Consider the following 21,867-nt stretch of genomic DNA (forward strand, 5'->3'; position numbering starts at 1 on the left):
CCCAGCATGCCGGGCAGCAATACGTCACAGAGCGTACCACATTACAACTCCTCGCCGAAGACCTGAAGGGTGGGAAACGGAAGACTTATTCGATACATTGTATTGATTGAGTCTTTTGTGTCCCACAGACGCTCACAAGTCCTCCGGTGTGATCTTCGATGCGGATTGGAACTCTCCTCGTGTCCTCCCGTAGCGTACTTGGAATAGTTTCTCCCGTTCCCCGGGCAACGCACAACAATAAACCCCAGCGGGGCACCGAACTTGCGGAGGCCTTTCGCAGCCTGCGCGCCTGGCAGGAAGCCCTCGCGCGCGGGAGGGCGACTTGGAGCCCTGTTGCTCCTGCAGCGGAGTAAATTCGGACTGGAGCTGGGACGATCTGATCTCAGTTGTCGGATCAGGTGCCCTTCGGAGAGGTGACTTATTCCTCGAGGACACCAGGTGTTGTCCCCTTAGATACCTGTCTACTCCGAGCCTCCTTATTCCTAATGGGAAATAATTTCTTCATCGCCTCAGCCAGAAGTTTTTGCCCTTTCTTCACCCCCCCCCATGCATTTTATCCATGCTTTTTGAAGAGAATTTGCCGTATTCCACTTGCCTTATACTTATTTTCTTGCCTAGCAGATTGTCAGCTACCTGTGAGGTATATCTGTCCATTTTTAGGTTTCAGTTTTCCTAGCCATTACCAGCGATCCTTACCAGGAGGAGGGGTTTGCCAAGTATTACGTTAAATGAGTGAATGAATGATTTTGTAACTGTTGCTGAAGAAGAGTTAAGTAGTGGGAAAGTTAATGGCAAGAACTTTTTTCCTTCTCTTCCTGTGTGGGTCGCTTGATGGGGTGCCAGATCCTGTGTACTGGGAATACCACAGTAATAACCAAATTAGCCTGTCACGGTATCGTGCACCTGTAATCCCAGATACTTGGAAGGCTGAGGCAGGAGGATTCCTTGAGTTCAGGAGTTTTGAATCCAGCCCTGGCAACAAAGGAGGGCTCCCCTCTCATAAAATTGGTGAAGAAGAACCAAACTCATATCACGGTTCCTGCCTTTGTGGAGTCAACATTTTAGTGGGAAAAGCAAAGAATTCCTACACCAAAAATGTAAAATGTTGACCAATTATTAGAAAACCTTGATCAAGGCATGGAAGGAGATGTACATGCAGCTATAAGGAGGGGGATTAAAGAAGTGCTGAACAAACTGAGCAATAGGAAGATCAATGTTTTGTTGGGTGGCAGGAAAGAGTCTGCACACCAAAGTCAAACAAGCACTGGCAATGGTGGGTGAGAAAGCCCGACCTGAAAACTGAAATAAGACAGGTGCAGCCACGATCCAGGGAGGTGGGTTCCGGTGGTGACTAACGAAGCTGGCTGATAGTGGACCTTATGGGCCATTTAAAGGATTTGAACCTCTGTAGCAGCAAAGGAAACTACAGTTAGGTGTTGGGGTGGAGCTTTGAAATAAACTACAAACCATATAGTAGTACACCCCAGACGACTGATATGTAGTCTTTAAGCATACCTGATCAGAGAAAGAGGTAGGATGGGGGAAGGGTGTAGTATTTTCTCAAACTTTAGTTTTAGACTGAATCTTCACTTGACCCTTTGATGTTACACATTAAGCAATGATTCATAAGCAGATAAGTACAGTTCCAAATACAAAGCTTGCTGAGTCATTGAAACAGCTTGTTCTAAATTAAAGGTTAAAGACTCTTACCTTAGATTATAAACGGAGAAGCATAAACCAAAGTTTATTTTTTCACTAATGTATGCCCAGTGCCTATCTAATTGGTGCTTAAAAACATTAAGATGTAGGGGCTGGGAATGTAGCTCATGGTAGACACTTGCCTGGCATGCACAAACCCTGGGTTCTATCCCCAATAGCGACCTGCCCCCCCAAAAGACTTTATATAGAAAACTGGGAGTGTAGCTCCGTGGTAGAGTGCTTGCTTAACATGTGAAAGACCCTGGGTTTGATCCCTAGCATCAAGAAAAATAAATAGGTAAACAAATCAATAAATAAATAGTTCAAAAACTTCAGGGTGATGTTTTAATCAGCTTTGCTTCGCTGTGACCAAAATACCTGACAAAATCAACTTAGAGGAGGAAAAGTTTATTAGAGGAGAAAACGTTATTTTGGGACTTGTGGGAAAGCTGCTCAGTTCCTAGTAGGATCAGGAAGCTGACAGGGGGAGAGAACCCCTGGGGAAGATGAAGCCTTCCTGGGCACACCCCCAGTGACCCATCTCCTCCAGCCAATGCCCCCTCTACATTTATCACCCAGTACATTCAAACCAGGATGGCCTGATTAAGGTTACAGCCACCAAAATCCAATCATTTAACCTCTCAACATTTCCTGTATTAACACATGAGCTTTGGGGGACACTTTATATCCAAGCCATAACAGATGAAATGGAAGCAAGTATTCTTACCTCTTTGGTTTTTCATTTGAGTTAATACTTGAATGTTTAATGTGATATTTCCCTTTTGTTTGAAGTGATCACTTTGAAAAGTTGCACTCTGCCTTTTTTAAATTTTTTTCTCCTTTTGCAGTGCTGGGGATTGAACCCAGGTCTTTGGGCTTGCTAGGCAAGCACACTACCAACTGAGCTATATCCCCAACCCTGCAGTCTGCCTTTTAACAAATATTCAGAATTCATTGTGGATTTCTTGTTTTGTGTTTTCATCTTGCCTAAGCAATTGTCCTTTCCCTTATTCCCTTTATTAACTAATTTTGCCAGTGGCACATTTCTTATACTAATTGGAACTTGAAAAAACCTCAAGTACTGCAGAGCAATACCTATATGCAATGTGCATTCTGAAAAGCTGTTATAATTTTCAATCTGATGAACATTTTATCTGTTTTACAAAATGTTTAGTCTGTGACCATACCACCCTGAACATGCCTGATCTCATTTAAATTACAAAATGTTTGCTGTATATAATTACAATTTTAAATTTACATTGAACTTCTCAAATGAAGGACATTGTTTATACATATATATAGTATACTTTATGGTAGTAATATCATTTCCAACACAGAAATGGCAGATAGTATCTCACACATTCCTTTGTAATTTATGGGTACCTCACATGGAAAGTCAAGAGAAGGCATCAGGGCAATGATTTTGAATCTCATTGTTCTAGGAATGCAGAGTAGATTTCTTGTTAGCACAAAAAGACCAGGTAGGACGCAAATCTCACACGTCATCTCAGCTCTTTATTCAGGGGGATGAAATGGTGCCTGTGGACCCCTCTTCTGGTGGAAAATGAGCCACTCAACAAAGAAAGGGACTGGGTTTACATAGGTTATTTTGAGGGGTGGTCTAGTGAACATATGTCAGTTTTGCTTAGTCAGGAATGTGAGCCTTTTGGTCAAGGTCTGTGGATAGTGCCTAAGAGGATTTTGCTTTGGAGGAGATGACGCCTCCTAGAAACTACTTTTTTTTTTTTTTGGTGGTGCTGGGGGTTTGAACCCAGGGCCTTATGCTTTTGAGGCAAGCACTCTACCAACTGAGCTATATCCCCAGCCCAAGACTGTTTCCTTTTGAGGATGATAAAACATACTGTTTGCCTGCAGCCAGCATCTAGAGAACATTTTTCTTGGGAGATGAAAGCTGTCAATGCGTGGCCTTCATTTTCACTTCCTTTTCTTTTTCTCAGAACTCAGTATTTCTTATTCTCCAAATCCATCATTTCTCCCCACTTAGTTTGGGACTGTTGTTTTATACTGAATATTTAAACTCTTAGACTGAAAATAATTTGGATTGAAATTTAATAATTGCTTTTTGGCTAACCCCCCTTCCCATTTTTTTTCAATGTAAAAGTAAACTTTTGCTATAAACGAAGCAGCAAGAAAGAAGCTTTTGAAGTTAACCACCATAAGAAGCAACCATGCCTATAGAAGGAGGAAAAACAGATATGGAGAGGATTGGCCTCTTCAGTGAGATGGAATATATTACAGTTGGTGACAAATATATGTCACCATTTAATCGTGAGTATAGTTGGTATATTTCTATAGGCAAATAGTGGTCATTACCTAGAAATTGCAAATTTAATTTTTAAATTCAATATTTAATTTAAATTAAAAATGATATTTTTAATGGTCTATATTTTAAAGTATTGAGCTCTAAAGTTGACTAACTTGTGGCATTGCAATAGTTATGAGAGAACTTAATTTATAAGAGTAGGAAGCTCATTTGATTGGGCTACCTTGCCCTCATAGGTGATTTTACCTCTCTCCTTCTAAGAAGGCTATCCATTATCACTTTCCTGGAAAGTGAGATGCTCTATGAATAGCCAAGGAAATTTTTAGGACAATCATAACAAAAAGACTTAAAATAAATATACACTTTTAATATCTCATTTAAGCATTTGGATGTCCAATGACTTCTGTGTAACAAAAAAGATATGGAGCTATCTCAAAGAAAAATTGTTAAATAAAAAAAATGGAGGGACTGGGGAGATAGCTCGGTTGGTAGAGTGCTTGCTTTGTAAGCACAAGGCCCTGGGTTCGATCCCCAGCACCCCCCCCCAAAAAAAAAATGGAGAACAGTGTATTTATTATGTTAAATATTAAAATGAGAATATTCATGAAAAATGTCTGGACATTCTGTGGAAGACAAAATTAATATCAATGCTTGTTCTATTGTAGACGAACTGAATGGTCAAGTATAGGAAGAAGATTTATTGTGATATCAAATTGGAAAGTATCTGAATGTGTGATCTTTTCAAAATTCAAATTAAAAAAATCACTGATGCAAATTTACATTTCAATAACCCCTTGAAATAAGGGTTATATGCACTTCAACAAGTTCTTCACATTTTGGAAAGACTTCCTAAACTAAGCCCTCTTAGGACCAAATTATTAAAAATCTAAATATTTACAAAAACAGCCTTCAGAAATTTGTGTGGGGGGGCTAGTATTTCATTATAGAAATACCACAATTTTTTATTGGTTCATAATAGTTATATATAACATTAGGATTCATTTTGACATAATTTTTTTTTAATTATTTAAGACCTTTATTAACAGGTGCTTGCAGTTTGTTGACTTTTTTGAAAAAATCAAGTTGTAAACTTTTATTACAAATTAAAAATGAAGTTCTTAAAAATCTCAACTTGACCAGATATGAAACAATTTAAAAACCTTTAAAGGTGTATTGAGAAAAACCAGGCTTTTTTAAAAAACACGTTTGCCATTACCAAAAAGAGACATCTTTAGGTAAAAATAATAAAAACCCCATGCTGCATAGATAATGCAGATAGTTCTAGTTATCTGGTCAACGGGCAAAAAGCAAGCACTTAAGGTCTTCAGCTCCAATCTTTTGTTCATTTCTTATTGCTGGAATTTCATATTCACTTCTTCTTCTTGGATGTCTAAACCGGACGATGGTAGCGATGGTAAGCCGGCATTTACTCAGCCCCGCCCTGCTCAGCCTCGGGAGCGGACGAATTCTCAGCTGGTGGATCGGCTGCTTTTGTCTCTTTGCCATCTTGTGGTTTAGGGTTTTCTGGGCGTCTGCGTTGGTGATTGAAGTTGCGGCGGTACCGACGTTGAGGTGGCTGCTGACCTTGGGTCTCATCTCCTTGATTTTCTTTATCCTCTTCATTGCCATCCTCTCTAGGCTGTCTTTGGCGAGGAGGGCCCCTGCGGAATCGTGGGCTATAACCCCGATACATGTTCTGTCTCACTGGTCCACCTTGTTCTCCTGCACCCTGGTTGTCAGCACCCTCCATCACTTCTCCCTGCTCAGGAGGGTTGGAATCCTGTGGTCGACGCCCATAGGGTCTCCGCGTGCAGTAAGGCGGGGACCTTGGCCTGCGTTGGGGCCGGCGTTGTTGGCCTGGCCTTGGGAGCACTCTCCGATCCCTCATTCTTTTCCCCACTCTCGCTGTTCTGACAATTCTGCTGGTAATTGCGTGGAGGACCCCTACGGCGTGGGTAGCGTCTGTAATGGTTACGGTCGGCTGCGTATCTACTGCCTTGAACTGGAACTCCACCAGGGCCTGTACCATTTGCTGCCTCCGCACCCTTTTCCCCTTCAACAACATCAAACTCCACAGTCTCTCCATCTCCTGCACTGCGAAGGTACTTCCTGGGGTTATTCTTCTTTATGGCAGTCTGGTGTACAAATACATCTTCCCTGGTGTCATTCCTGTTGATGAAACCATATCCGTTTCTTACACTGAACCATTTTACTGTTCCCAAAACCTTCGTTGCGATGACCTTCTTGTCCCCGCCGGCAGGCGCCGCCGATGTCAGGCCGCCGGGCCGCCGCTCCCTGCGACGCTGCCCGTGGTGCGGGGCTTGGTGTCGGCAGCGCTGAGGGCCGGGCGGCGGGCGGCTGCTGGGTCTCGGCCTCGCTGCTCAGGGTTGCGGTGACGGTGACTGGGGCCGGCCGCGGCAGCTGCGGCTCCTCCCGGGGTGTGATGGTAACTAGGCCGGCGGCGGCGGCGGGGCTGCTCAGGGCTCTCTGGGGTCCGCTCTCCGCTCCCGCTACCGATCCTTGACATAATTTTAAATGTATGCACTGTAATTGGCTCCAATTCAATCACCAGTTCTTATTCTCACCCACTTCCTCCCACTCCCTTGTTCCCTTTCTTCTACTCTACTCATCTATTTATTTACATTTTTAAAACATTAGTGTTTTGTGGATATACATAGTAGTAAAATTCACCATATTATTTTACATTACTGCATATATTTACATTAGAAAGTTAGGTAATATTCATTCCACTGTTTTTCCCTCCTCCTCGATCCCCTTCTTCAACTCCCCTGATCTTTCTTTTATTTTGATGAGAATTCCCCCCCCCCCCATTTCTTTTCTCTCTCTCCCGCTCTTTCTCTCCCTCCTCCTTTCACCCTTATTTTAAACTAGTTTCTGCATATCACAGAAAACATTCAACCTTTGACTTTCTGTGTCTGGCTTAATTCACTTGCATTGTAGTCTCCAATTCCATCCATTTACCAGCAAATGACATAATTTCATTCTTTTTGATGGCTGAGTAATACTCCATTGTACATATATCCCACATTTTCTTTATCCATTAGTCTGTTGAAGGGTACCTAGGTTGATTCTATAGTCTGGCTATTGTGAATTGTGCTGCTATAAACATTGATGTGAAATGCCACAAATATTAAATCTGTTCAGTTGATAGAAATTTGAGTTGTTCCTTGTTTTTGATTATTAACAATGAAACTACTGTGAACATTCTTGTTCATATCGTTTAGAGAACATTAGCCCTCAAAGTCTTGAGCATATACCTCGGAGGGGAATTGTTTCTCTTCAGCCTCCACACATACTCTTACTGACATCACACACCAACAGCTTCCTAGTATGTAGCTAGAGAAACATTGGGTTAAATAAATGTTAAGGTCTCATCCAGTTCCAAAATTCAGTGTATTACAAGAAATCATGTTCAGCATTTTAGTGAAATCTTCTCAGGTCTTAATGTCAATATAGCCTTTAACACAGAGCTTTCAGTGAACATTTGAAACAACATTTATTTTAGAGCTCAAACTCAGAATTGTCACAAAGTACATTTGGAAAATTTTCTGTTTTCTCCATGTCCCTTAATTACTAGTCAGCTCAAATTTATACTATGGCCAATTTATTTTTAAAGGGCCCTTCAATGAGGCTGCAAGCAAAAATAGACAGATGCTACCTGGGGGAACCAAAGAAATGTCAAATCTCCAGGCAGGTTATTTTGATCCCCAATTCATAAGAATTTTTGAAGGTGAAGGCTACGTAAGTCTAAATCAAGTGAGAAGACGGCATATGATGGAAGAAGCCAAAAAAAATCTTGCCAAAGCCTTCCTCCCTAGTAATGGAGATAAAAAACCGTAAGTGTTTTGTGGAGGTGGGGAGTCTTAAATAGATCTCTTGCATCTTTATCTCTTTCACCTAAAGAAAATTATTATCTTTATCTCTTTCACCTAAAGAAAATTATTTATTTTTCTATAGGACTTATGGAAGATTAATTTTTAAGTGTGTTTTTTTTGGTTGGTTTATCTTAGATGGAGATAGCTATATTGGATGATTTAGATAGATAATTTAAAATATAATCTCATATTAATTTTTGATTATGTCACTGTTCTCCATGTGTTTATATAATAAAAGCCATAAAATAACAAAAACAATTCAAAAACCTTGCAAAAGTCAGGTCTGCCTTGAGTCGTTCTATTTCTTTTGACTATTGTTTTCTGTTTAAACAACTTTTAAAAAGTGTAAATAAAAATGTGCAGATAGGAGAAATGCTTTATTTGAAAAAAATAATTTATCAAAAATATATTATTTTTAAATCACTGTGAAGCTGCACTCATGGAGATTAACGAAATTTCAATTTTGACTGTTGTCCATATGAAAGTACATTTTTTTCTTACCATTAAATCATTACCTTAGTAAGTTAAGACCATGTTGTCTGTGTTATAATATGTAATATAGCTAAAATTTTAAATTTGGTTTTCATTCATGCTCAGTAGCTTTGACTCTCTCAATTTAAAATTTATGGTAGGTGGGAACTGATTAAAGTTTAACTTTGCGCTTTATTGCTGTATTTTCTTGAGATCAGTGAAAACTTCATCTCTATAACTTAGTCTTCCTTCTAATATAACAGGTAATCTTGTCTTCTCAGCCAAAATTATTGCCTTTATTAAGAATGGGGAATTTCTTCTTTTCTGTTATCATTAGGTTTTTTCTTTTTCCCACCTTTTCACCTTGTTTAGTTACCTTTTTTGCTGCTGTGACTAAATGATCTGACCAGCACAATTATAGAGGAGGGAAGGTTTATTTGAGGGTTCATGGTTTCAGAAGTCTCAGTCCATAGAAGGCCGCCTCCAGTCCTTTGGACTCAAGGTGAGGCAGAACATCATGGCGGAAGAGTGTGGCGGAGGGAAGCAACTCACATCATCAAAAAGCAGAGAGAGAGAGAATCCACACTCCAGATACAAAATATATACTCCAAAGCCTTGCCCCAATTCCAATCTCCTCCAGCCACACCCTACCACTTTAATTAATTCCATCAAGGATTAATTCACTGATTGGGTTAAGACTCTTAGAACCCAATCATTTCTCCTCTGAACCTTCCTGCAGTGTCTCACATGTGAGCTTTTGGGGGACACCTCACAGCCAAACCATAACACACCTTTTCACACTTTGACTTGAATATCATTACTTTTTAAAATTATCTCTGTTTCTTAGAGTTATTCACTTCTCCTTAGATATAAATTTTAAAAATTATTATTTTCCTTTGTCTTTCATTTCTTTTTCATGTAATCTATATATTTTGCCTTTTAAATAACTGTTTCCTGATTTTCAGTCTTTCTCCCACCTGTGATACACATGGACTCAGGTGGTAATAATAATCGAGAATTTCTACCTTAATACATTAGTTTATAATATGCTTATATTAATTTGTCAGTCAAGAAATAATTTTTTTTTGAAGTTGTTAACATTTTATTCCTTTCCTCCTATACTATTCAATAGAAAATAGAAATTAAATAACTCCAGAAATCTGAGATCATATCCAAAAGAAATAATTTTTTGATAGACTAACTTTCCTTTCTCTTAAAAGCTTATAAATATGTGAAAAATACCTATAATTTAGTGGTGTACAAAAAGTATATCTAAAAAGAGAAATTGGTGGCATAAATAAGAAAGCCTCATATAGACGTTTATTCAACACCAAATTATGGAACAATAGTCATATTTTTTCTCTTCATGATTATTTTATTCATCTCTCTGCTGGACTTTAAAAATATTTTATTTTTGATTAGCATGTATTAATTATACATATTAATTTGGTTCAGCATGATATTTGAACACATGTATACAGTATGTGTGGATCAAATCCAGCCTCCCTCTATCCACTCTCCTCCTGATCATAGGCATTTAATAAATTCCGAATGTAGTGACTTACATTATTTGCATTACATCACATCTTAGATAAGTTATGCTTTTCCAGAATTGTCCTTTTCTCTGCAATATCACTTCTTTACTTCCTTATTATATTTTAGAATGTTATGACATATGTTCATAAGGAGGGATTAATGAAAATGAGTAACCTCTCCTAACTTTATTTGTAGGTTGAAGATAATAAGTAATCAGTGTTCATGTCTTTCTAATTTTTGAAATTTTAAATATAAATGCATAGTGTCATCTTTTTATAATAATGTTTCATTTTTTGGCAGACCATTTTCTGATGATTACAACTTTTTTACTTCAATGACAACTTGGAAATTAGAGATTATGACTGATTAGCAATAGTTATCCTTTTGATTGTGCAAAATTTAAAGAAAACATTTGTCAAAATAATAAAGGACTGAGTAATAAATAGTTGGATTACCTAGATATTGTGTGCCCAGAAAAATCTAACATTAAGGTTGAAGAAAAGATTGGTTAATTTTTTTTCCTACAGTAGTAAGGGCAAACCAAAAATTAAAAAATTAAACCAAAATTCCATAAGATTCAATTTACCATCAGCAGTGAAACATAATTTTAAATATGTATTTTTGAAAGTGTAGTTTTTAATGAGTGGATGATCAAAAGACATTCACCATTTGTTAGCTAACTTGCATTAAGATGCATAGAGATTTGTGTTATTTCTAAAGGAATGGGAACTATTCTAACTTACTAAAGATTATGGAGTTTTATTTATATGGAACATTTGAAATAAATATAAAAATATTAAAAACATATCTTGAAATTTGTAACTTTGAAAATGAGGAAAATCAAGTTAGATTAAAAACTAAAAACTTTTTTTTTTTCTTACTGGAGTTAGGCAAGTCGGTTCCTCTGTACCTTTTTTCTCCTTTTTCGCTCTTTTAAAAAATTGTACTAAAATACATGTAAGATTAAGTTAGCCATTTTAACCTCTTCCTTTCAAAAAATAACTGTATTTAAGATGTGGACTGGGTAGCTACTATGGAACAATAGGTGGTCCAGTCCCATTCTTCAGTGCACAAGCAAAACCCAGGGAAAAATACATGCCGCCCGGAAAGAATTTATACACAAATCCAGGAAAGAAAGGAACCGGATATGGGTAAGATATTTTTAATATTTTCCTATCATGTTTTGAAACTTAAAAAAATTTCTGAACCCTGAAGTCACCATTACTTATTTCCCTCCCTTAGCTATGCAAATATTACCATAGGTAAACAGTTTTCACACTCTTCCGACTTATATGATGTAGCAAGACAAAATTATAAGGTAAAATAATCTATTTAAATTTTTTTAACTCTTTTATTTGGTTTACTTTGAGAATTTACTTATTATCTAATTAAGTTTTGTTCTGTTCTATTTGTGTGATGGGGACAATAGAGACTGATGTTTATCAATTGTAATAATCTTACCTTTTTGATATTAGATTTCCACATCTTCTTGTAGATCCTCTTGGCACTTGCCAGGATAAATTTTATCTCCTGCTGTAGTTGATCATATCTGTCTCACATTTCTCTCTTAACTAGCTGTGAGACATGTTGACTTGACCTAATCGATTATGTTCTGTTTCAAGGGAAGAGTCATATCCTATCCCTTAGCCCCTTAGCCATACTCCCATCCCACACTAATATCTTGTGCCTGAGAAAGTAATGATAACTCTTTTGGGGTGAGTGTATAGGATGGAGTGATGGGATGGTGGGAGAAAGAGGAGGGTAGAGAATTGATGAATATCTACAGGGGAGAGGGAAAGGATCTGAGAAAACTTCCCACTGTATTAAATAGTAGCAGTAAAAACTAAAACATACTGGCATATAACCTTTACATTTGTTTTACACAGTATTTTACATATAACAAAACATGTTCAGTTATGTGGGGGGCATTTACCTACGATTAAATCTTACAGGAGCACTTATAAATTTTAGAATGAGATCAATATAGATACATACATATATATTTTTTCTACTAGGGATTTAACTCACAGGCAATTTGCCACTGAGCTACATCCCCAACCCTTTAATTTTTTTTTTTTTTAATCTTGAGACAGGGTCTCACTAAATTGTTTAGGGCTTCATTAAGTTGCTGCAGCTGACCTTGAACTTGCAATCCTCTTGTCTCAGCCTCTCTAGCCACTAGGGATTATAGGCATGTATCACCTTACCTGGCAAAAGATCAAGATAATTTAAAAATATCAATGTAACTTAAAGAAAGCTGGTATAGTAGTGAAAAGTCAAGTTAGTTTGTACTTAAAACAGAAATGGCCATCACTTTCTTAGGTTTCTTTTTTTTTTTCAACTTGCAGTCTTCAATAACTTTGCTGTGCTGATTTTAATTGGTGGCTGAGAGTTAGGATGGTGGCCAGTTTTGCAAGGGGGTATGTCCAAATCCAGGAAAAGTTTTTAATGAAGTTGGATAGAATGTTTTGTCATTTGAAAATAAGAAGCTCTACTTGTGTATAAGGATTACGCAGTTTATATAAAATTGTATGCAAACTACTTTTCATCTACAGAAATAATAATGTATACTACCTACCTACCTACCTACAATGTAATTTTTTCAGAGACTCAGTAAGTAGTCTTTCATCCTAAGCTTTTCATTTTCAGAATATATTATACATGTCAGAAATTTTGTGTACCTGGATTTCCTAAAATAATTTCTGAGGGTAATTGGAAGAATATATCTTGTTTTTTCTTTCCGTATTTTAAGAGATCACTCCATTGTGTTTTTGCTTAAATTATTTATGAAGAGAAATCTGCTGTCATGCTTATGTTTGTTCATTTGAATATAGTATGTCTTTTCTCTGGCTATTTAAAAAAATCACTCAAGCAATTTGATTATGATGTGCCTGGGGTTTTTTTTTTTCACACTTCTTGTACTTGGAGTTCATTAAATTTCTTTGATTGTGACTTTATGGTTTTTTAAAAAATCAGATTTGAATATTTTCAGCCAATATTTCTTCAGCTTACAAAAAAAATCCCTCTTCTTTTTCCTCTCAAAGATTCCAATTACATGTGTATTAGGTATCTTGAAATTGTCTACAACTTAACAATGCCCTATTACTTTTTAAAATAGTCTTTGATTCCTTCTCTATAGTTCTCTATTGCCATATCTTCCAGATAATTAATCTATTATAAATTTCCAGTCTGCTGTTCATGCTATCCAATGTATTTTTAAATATCATAATTGTGGTTTTGTTCTGTAGAAGTTTGATTTGAATGTTTTTAATATCTCACATGTCTCCACTTAATTTGGGGAGCATATGGAACATAGTTATAATTACTATTTAATGCCCTTCTCTGATAATTCTGAGTTAGTTCTGTATTTTGAACAACTGGCTTTTCTTCTCAGGATGGGTCATATTTTTCCACTTTGCATTACTAGCAATTTTTGATTGGATGTCAGGCACCAGGAATTTTACCTTGTCGAGTTCCGTATATTTTTGTATTCTTATAAATTTTCTTGCGTTTTGCTCTGGAATGCAGCTAAACACAGGTTGATATTTTCAGGTCTTGCTTTTAAGATTTGTTAGGTGGGACTGGAACAGTGCTCATTCTAGGGCTAATTATTATCCACTATTGAGGCAAGGCCTTTTAATGTGCTCTACTCCAATGCTCTGTGTTTTAGTCAGCTTTTTCGCTTCTATGACTAAATGATCTGACCAGCACAATTATAGAGGAGGAAAGGTTTATTTGAGGACTCATGGTTTCAGAGGTCTTAGTCCTTTGACAGCAGGCTCCATTTCTTGGGGCTAGAGATGAGGCAGAACATCATGGTGAAAGACCATGGCAAAAGGGAAGCAGCTTACATCACAGTGATCAGGAAGCAGAGAGAGAGAGAGAGAGACTCCACTCTCCAGATACCAAATATATATCCCATAGCCACACCCCAATTCCAATCTCCTCCAGCCACACCCTGATGGGATAAATTCACTGATTGGGTTAAGACTCTTACACCCAATCATTTCTCCTCTGAACCTTCCTGCATTGTCTCACATGTGAGCTTTGGGGGACACCTCACAGCCAAACCATAACACTCCGTGAATTGAGTCATGAAGTTTTTTTGGTACAGCTAGTGGAACCAGTACTTTGTGGAAACCAGGTACTCTTACCTCTAATTCTTCCAGGTGATATTTTTCTCACATATATGTTCAACAGTACTCAACTGACTATCCTAGGTCAGCAGTTGGTAAATAAATACAATATTCTCATAAAAGGTGATCATATTCTAGTAAGTAAAAAGGTGTTCATTAAAACATTGCCCTATAATATCATGCTCAGAATCACTTAGGTTACCTAAGATTAGTGGGGCAATGCAATAGACCTATGCAATCTGAAATCTTTGAAGAGATGGAAAATTTCTAATTTAAATATATTACCAAGTGATTCCCATGAAAGCTAAATTTTGAGAAACACTACCCCAAAGGCTATATGGAATAGTTAAATTGTCAGTACCACTGTTGAGATATGGAAGAGGGCAGGGCATATTACCAAAAACTGATAAAAGCCCTTTAGACTGGAGAAAGGACGAGGACACCCAAGAGGAGGAGTGAAAGAAATCTTAAAGAAATATAGTCGGGTTCCCGGTAGTGAAAACTAGTCTTCTCTCACATAACAATTTTAGATTTTATTTAAATGTTTTCAGTTCAGTTTATTGGCTGATGAAATATCAGATTTCGTATTTGCAAAAAGTGAAAAAACATTGATATTCACTTCATAGTTGTCTTTAAACATTTTTATATCACAACATGATTTGTTTGATACTTTATTAACAGCTAGAAATTTTTATACTTAGTATTGTCCCATAGAAAAGATTGCAACATAAAAGGAAAAAATATCCTCTGACTTGCTTGAATACTAACTAGGTAGCTAAAGATATTGTAATATAAAAATGTTATATTGTTTATTCTTAAAAGTAAAAACTGACATTTATTGAGGGCCTACAATATGCCAGGTGCTTTATTTATTTATTTTATTAAGTTTTTTTTGGTATTGGGGAGTGAACCCAGGGGTGCCTAACCACTGACCTATAGCCTTGGCCCTTTAACATTTTTATTTTGAGATAGGGTCTTGCTAAGTTGCTTAGGGTCTGGTTAAGTTGCTGAGGCTGACCTTGTACTTGTGATCCTCCTGCATCAGCCTCCTGAGTGCACCCAGCAGTATGAATTAAAGAATCTGCACATTTATATTAAAATTTAAGAGGAGATTTGTCTTTAGGTTATGTCCAATTTGCATGATATATGCTATGTAATTTCAAATTCTTTAATTTACAGAAAGACAATGAAGAACACCATCAATTACTGAAAGGAGCACCTTTCAAGTTAAATCTTTATCCAAGGGACTATTTTGACACTAATCCTTATTTTACTGAGAAACCTTTACCTCCAATTAAAAAAGATGAAAAGAAAGAAGTACTTCCAAGTCCTTTTAAGCCCTCTTCTCCTGGTAAAAAGGTAAGTTAAAAATTTCAGAATGAAAAATAATTAAGCATTATAAATAACCTCTTGCTGTCAAATTGTTTTATTACCCATGAAAACAATAAACTTTTCATTGTTTGGATGCCAAGAATCATGAAACCCATTTTTCCAAAATTATATAAAAGTATGACTAAGGTATGGGGTAAAGAAGATCTTGTAATGAAGTAATTATTAATCATTTCAAATATATTTAGGCCTACAGAGGGTTTTCCAAGTGATTCTCTGGACCGTAGACTTGGGTTATTTCAAAACCATAAAAAGCCAAGTCATCTTTTTAATTTTTAAAATGAACTACCTCCTTACTATAGAAGTTTATAATCAATGAGAATAAAAATTTTAAAATGCTCTGATGAAGTTATAAACCTTAGTTTTCCTTTTTCTTTTTTCTTTCTGTGAATTGTCTGTTCATTTTCTCTTTTTTTCTGTTTTTTAAAAAAATTTGTTGTTTTAGTTATACATGACAATGTATTTTGACATATCATTCATACATGGAATATAACCTCCCATTTTTGTGGTTGTACATGATGTTGCCTGTACATTTTCCTGTGAACTTTCTATGAGGGTGTTTGTATTTTCCATATTGACTCTTAAGATCTTTTGTTATAGTAAGGATATGTCCTTTTTTCATTGGTAGTGAAAGTAATTTTTCTACTCTATTGGTATCTTGTGCTATTCAGAAATTGAATAAATTTATCAGTCTTGTAAAGTTTATGCCATTTTCAGAATGGATTTCTTTTTACCATTGATATTAGAATAACATGCCTTCTTTATTTTTTTATGCTAGCAGTATCCTTTTGCATTTAAATCTTTATCTAAATGTATTAAGATATAGAGTGAGATATGGATCTAGCTTTCATCTTTTACAAAATTAGGCCTTGGAGGAATGAGGAAACTGGAGAGGATAGAAATGCTCTTGATTGTGGTAGTGGTCTCGTGTCAAAACCCATAGAATTGGATACTTCAAATGGGTGCAGTTTATTTTATATAAATTAAGACATCAATAAAACTGATTTTTATAAAACCATTGGTTCTTAATCTCCCTGATGGAATAATTCATTTTAAAAACCAGTGCTTTGAAATCCCATTTTCATTAAATCAAAATTCTCATTTTTGACTGTATGTTTTGAATTTCCATTCTATTTGATCTGTTTGTTATTTTGGCCAAGCCACTTTTAATTACTATTATATTTAATGACAGGTGATTTAATTTCTTCTTGTTTTTCTTTGAAAGCGTTTTATTGGCTATTATCTCACATTTAATCTTCAGAACTTCAGAATTATTTTTTAAAGTTCAAAAAAAAAAAAAAAAAGAAGAAGAAAAAAGAGTCTGATACTTTGCTATAAAATTAAATCCTAGATTTTTTTTTCATGAATTACCATGTTTATAATTTTATCTTCTGGTCAGGAATAAACTGCTGTTAAGAGTCATCTTTCATATATTTTGTATGGTTGTATTATTTTACATCACCTTGGCTTACATATTTTATATTCATTCTTAGTTGTTTTAAGGCTCTGATCAATAGGATTGTTCCCTATTGTATTTCCGTCAAGTTGTCCCTATAAAGACATTTGATTTTTTTAATTTTTAAAAATGTTTAATGCTTTTGTTAGCGAGCATTCAATTTTTTAAAAAATAACCACCACTTCATTAAACTATCTTATGTTCTAGTGGGTTTTCTGTTACTTTTGGATTTTTCAGGTACATGATTATATTAATCTGCAAATAATTTTTCTACTTCCTTTCCAATATTTGTGTATCTCTTGTCATCATGCTCATGTCCAGTTGCTTAGGCTGGCAATGGTGGCCATGCTTGCCTTAATTTTGACTTTATAAGAGAAATTTCTAATCTTTCCTTCTTTCTTTTCTCCCTCCCTCCTCCCCTTCCCACTTTCCTTTATTTCTTTCTCTCTCAGTATTTGGAATTGAACCCGGGGCTTCACACATGCTAGGCATGCTACATGCCCAGTCACTAGTCAACCACTGAGCTACATCCAAAGCCCTAGTCTTTCATTTTTAGTCTTATGCCCAAAATAGGAATAATTTAGGAATGTACATTACATTTTATTGAGTATATGTTTAATTTTATCAGATGTTGAATTTTATCAAATGGTGTAATATATTTAGGTCTTTTTTTCTCTTTTTACTAGTTATAGGGTGAATTATGTATATGTATATATTATAAATATATTTCTGTAAGCAATATGATTTGGTGATATATTGATCTTTAAATATAGTACTGTATTTAATTTGCTGTTATTTTATTAAGTACCAACATTTGTGTGTGTATGTGTGTGTGCATATGTGGTGCTGGAGATTGAACACAGGGCCTGGACCATGCTAAGTAAGTGCTCTATCATTGAGCTACATCACTAGATCTTACATCAATAATTTTAAATGTGATTGCTTTGTACTGTGTGTGTGGGGGGGCAGGGGGTTGTGCACGTGTGTGTGGGCCTTATTCTGTTTTGGTATAAGTAGATGCTAGCATCTTAAGATAATTGGGGAGAGTTCCTTCCTTTACTATGTTCTATAACAGTTTAAATAGTACCATCAATTTCCATTTCTCAAAGACTTGAAAGAATTCACCTGGGAAATATTCTGGGCTTAGTGCTCTTTGTCTTACGTGGTATCTGTTTTTTGTAGTGTTTCTATTTCTTCTTGGTCAATTCTGATCATTTGTATTTTGTTAAAAATTATTTAAATAAAATTTTCAAATTTATTAGCATTTGATAGGTTTAATTACCATGTATATTTTATTTTTAATTTAATTCATTTTGCTTATAAAGGCAAAATATTTTCAAGTTAATTCATTTTATTTTCTTTTTTATTTTGTCCTTCAAAATAATCCATAAACTCTCAATCTGGGAAAACTTGCAAAATTTTAAGCATGTTTTTCAAATGAATTAAATCTTCATATATTTTGGCTTAAATGCTTATTAATATCTCTACAGAATTTTCTAAATGACTGTGTAGTATAAAGGTAAAAACCCTGTCAAATTCATTTAAAAATTGAAATCAAATATTTGTCTTGTGTATAGGTAGAAACTATTTTATCTTACTAGGTTACAAATAAAACTCTAAAGTGGATCACATTTTCCTTTGACCTTCTATTTTATGTGTTTTTCCTTTTTTTAAAAAAAATATTTTAAGTTGTAGATGGATACAATGCTTTTATTTTTTTTTAACGTGTGCTGAGTATTGAACCCAGTGTTTCACACAGGCTAGGCTAGCAACTCTACTACTGAGCTACACCCCCGGCCCATATGTTGTTCCTTTTTTTTTGAGGAAGCTGTCTAACCCATCACTGTCTGCCTGTTAGCATACTCATGTTGATGCCAGTCTGTTTCCTTCTCTATGAAATGTATGCTGGGTCTCATTTCCTCAGTAATAGACTCACCTAAACTAGGCCATAGCTTGATGAAACTCTCACTAAAATATTAATGCTTGGCAACAGCTTAGAATAGTACCTTACTATAAATGTATTTGTATGGAAAAATTTTGGAATGGAATGTTTTAACCCCTATAGAATTGGTAGTAGGGAGACCTTTCACTGGTATTTGAATTAAACAGAATAGATAACTTTCTTTAAATGTAGAACTAACCTCATAGACTACAAAAGTATCCATGATCTTATTCACAACCTAATTTTTAAAAAGTATTTTGCAAAATCACATTAAACGGTCTCTTTTTTATTTGTAGCCTGGTGGAATGAAAGCAGGAACATTTGAGCCTTACCCATCACATTCTTCTGACCCTTATATGGTTAAAACAGGAAAGGAGGTTCTAAGAAAAGAGGATAAGGTTTTTCATCCCCCAAGTGGACCAAAAAGCAGACCAATTGAAAGTATAATGACTCTGAATGTCAAAAGGTAGGAATATCTTATATTTAGTCTCTAAGTCAAGAAAAATATTTTCAAATTTCAGACTTCAAAATATTTATGTATACACTTTAAAAAATTAAACTTGAGTGACTTTAGAAATCTAAGCATCTTCAATGTACCTGTCTTCCCTTGTAAAAAGCAATTTATTTCCAGTTATTTAAAACTACTTAAGATATTTGTACTTTAATTAACAGTATATATTACCATGGCTATTTCTTAAAGGGAGTTTCTCAGCAATTGTGAGGAATCCTTTCTTTTTTTCTTTTTTGAGACAGGGTCTCACTAAGTTGCTTAGAGCCTTGCTAAACTGCTGAGGCTACCCTTGAATTTGTGATCCTCCTGCCTCAGTCTCCTGAGTGGCTGGGATTACAGGCAGGTGCCACCACGCCCTGATAATTGTGAGGAAGCCTAATGAGATTTAAGAGTTCTGTCCCTAGCTTTTTTTTTTTTTTTTTTGGGGGTGCTGGGGATCGAACCCAGGGCCTTGTGCTTACAAGGTAAGCACTCTACCGACTGAGCTATCTCCCCAGCCCCCTGCCCCTAGCTTTGAAACAACTTTCTGTGCCATCAGGAAATATTCTGGTTCATTAAAAATGCACATCACTTATAATATTTATATTTGTCTGTTTAGTAACTTTGACTTTATTGAAATCTGTTTTTATATTATCCTAAATATCCCAAATTTAGTTTGTGTCTTTTCCCCTAATATTAAAATGAATAGACCTTTGACAGTAAGAGTTAAAATTTATTACATAATTGTTTCTCCTGTTAAATTACATTTTCTAAATTTTTCTGACTCTAATAAAGGTAAGTTTTTTAAGTCAGTGAGAAAAATTTTGTTTCTGGATCTCTAATATGTTATCAAATATATAATTTAAAATTTTTAATGCAAAAATTTTATAGAAAATGTAAAGAGATATTATCTGTATCTCTAAAATTAAATGTGTCTTTATTTTTCAATTTTAGGTCACTAAATATGAAGAATTACAAGACTGCTTCAGTACAGTCCTATTAGCAACTACAAGACATGTAACTTTCTAAATCCTCACTACTAGTAACTCATTGTCAAGAGCTAATTATTTGAAAAGATGCAAAGTGTGTGGAACACGCTATCTAGCTCAAGCATTGAAAAGAAATTTAAACCTCCAACTCTTAATATTCTTCCTGATTTTAATACTACTACTTAATAAATAATTTTTGCTAATAATTGAACATATGATTTCTGACTTTTTTACATCTAGTTCCTAAGCAGAATATAATGCTGAAATTGTTATAAAATCTTTAAGTGTAGTCTATTACTTGGAATCTTTTCTTCCTAATATTGAAAAATTGCACAGTGGGAGGGCAGGACAGAGGAGGTCTGAGGGGTAGAATGTACACAACAAATTCTTAACTTGCTGTTTCTTAGAGTTATTTGGAAACTGTATTGATAGTTATCCAAGTGTCATAGCCTACCAATGACACTTATCGACGATACATATTAGATCCATTATATTGCATAATTTATGTATATACACATTATAGTGAGACATATGTTTCAACTTACGTGGTTTCATATCTCTTATTTATCACTTATGTAGATCATCAGATTACTTAGCCAGTGGCAACCCCAGGATGAGTTGAAGATGAGAGGGGAAATGCATTGATTGATTCAGTATCTTATAACCAGCACGATGGATGAGGTTTGTCTTTGGTGTTCTCTCATGTTCTTCTCTGCCTCTCTTGGAGCATCCAGCTTACTCCTATGCTTTAGATCCCAAGTTCTTTCTTCCCCTTCACCTGACTTCTTTTAAAAATGTGTTTTAAACATATTATTTAAATATATTAGTGATTCATACTGAGGTCTCTATCAATAGTCTTCAATGGGGTAAGAGGTAGTGATGTCTGTATTTAGAAAAAGAACCTTAAAATATATGAGGGAAGTTATTTTTGACCAATAATGCTTTCTTAGTTTTTTGTTTCCCTACAAGTCTAGGCTCTTTGGGAGCTGAAAAATCAGACTGGAGAGGTTTCAGGACTCTTTTCCTTTGGGGTCCATTGTTTTCCAGCAAGGGGAACTTTGTCAAGGTTTTCAAAGGGGTGAAAATAGTACAGATAATTTTTGCTAATGTTAAAATTTTAAAATAAATTTTCATGCTTTATATTTAATCAGTGGGCAATGAATATCTTAATATTACCATGGGTATAATGTGATTCAAAGGTGACATATGTCTTCCAAATAGGAATGGCTTTACTAGTTTTTCAGCACATAACTGAATCAATTTATAGTTCTATATTGATAAATATTACCAAATTAGTTTTATAAATCTATGTATTCTTTTAAGATTATAGTTTATAGACTTTATTAGAATATATATATAATTGCCCATTTTAACTCTATCCTTTGTTAACTGCAATTAATTTTTATTAAAAGTGTGCCTTTTTAAAGTAATGCATGGTTCACATAATATTCATTGGTGGGAACACTCATAACCTTTCTGAAAAGTATAATAGTAGAGCAATGACATTAATACAGCTCTAGCAAGACTGATTAAAAAAAAGAAATTTAAAAAAAAGGAGAACCCCAAATTATCTGTGTCAG

The 21,867-nt window shown here is 35.3% G+C and overlaps 1 protein-coding gene across 2 annotated transcripts; it reads left to right on the forward strand.

The window, feature by feature from the left end:
* The first annotated feature begins 157 nt into the window (after positions 1–157).
* C4H4orf47 (chromosome 4 C4orf47 homolog) lies at positions 158–20,480 on the forward strand. 2 transcript variants are annotated; one of them, XM_047548980.1, is made up of 8 exons: positions 158–438; positions 3,821–3,987; positions 7,620–7,839; positions 10,899–11,036; positions 11,128–11,203; positions 15,201–15,380; positions 19,105–19,274; positions 20,253–20,480. In XM_047548980.1, the coding sequence occupies exons 2-8, from the start codon at positions 3,888–3,890 to the stop codon at positions 20,299–20,301; spliced, it is 933 nt and encodes a 310-aa protein (XP_047404936.1). In that variant the 5' UTR covers positions 158–438; positions 3,821–3,887; the 3' UTR covers positions 20,302–20,480. The 2 variants fall into 2 exon arrangements, with proteins under 2 accessions (XP_047404936.1, XP_047404938.1); XM_047548982.1 differs by lacking the exon at positions 3,821–3,987 and having other exon boundaries at positions 161–438.
* The last annotated feature ends 1,387 nt before the right edge of the window (positions 20,481–21,867 follow it).

Source organism: Sciurus carolinensis, chromosome 4 (assembly GCF_902686445.1).
Source record: "Sciurus carolinensis chromosome 4, mSciCar1.2, whole genome shotgun sequence".
NCBI classification, from domain to species: Eukaryota; Metazoa; Chordata; class Mammalia; order Rodentia; family Sciuridae; genus Sciurus; species Sciurus carolinensis.

What these genes read in the sequence shown, in the direction of transcription:
- C4H4orf47 (XM_047548980.1), top strand. Translation starts at nt 3,888, where the DNA reads ATGCCTATAGAAGGAGGAAAAACAGATATGGAGAGGATTGGCCTCTTC. An exon ending in AAGAAAGGAACCGGATATGG is followed by an intron (nt 11,037 to 11,127) that starts GTAAGATATTTT and finishes TCCCTCCCTTAG; the next exon opens with CTATGCAAATATTACCATAG. An exon ending in ATGACTCTGAATGTCAAAAG is followed by an intron (nt 19,275 to 20,252) that starts GTAGGAATATCT and finishes TTTCAATTTTAG; the next exon opens with GTCACTAAATATGAAGAATT.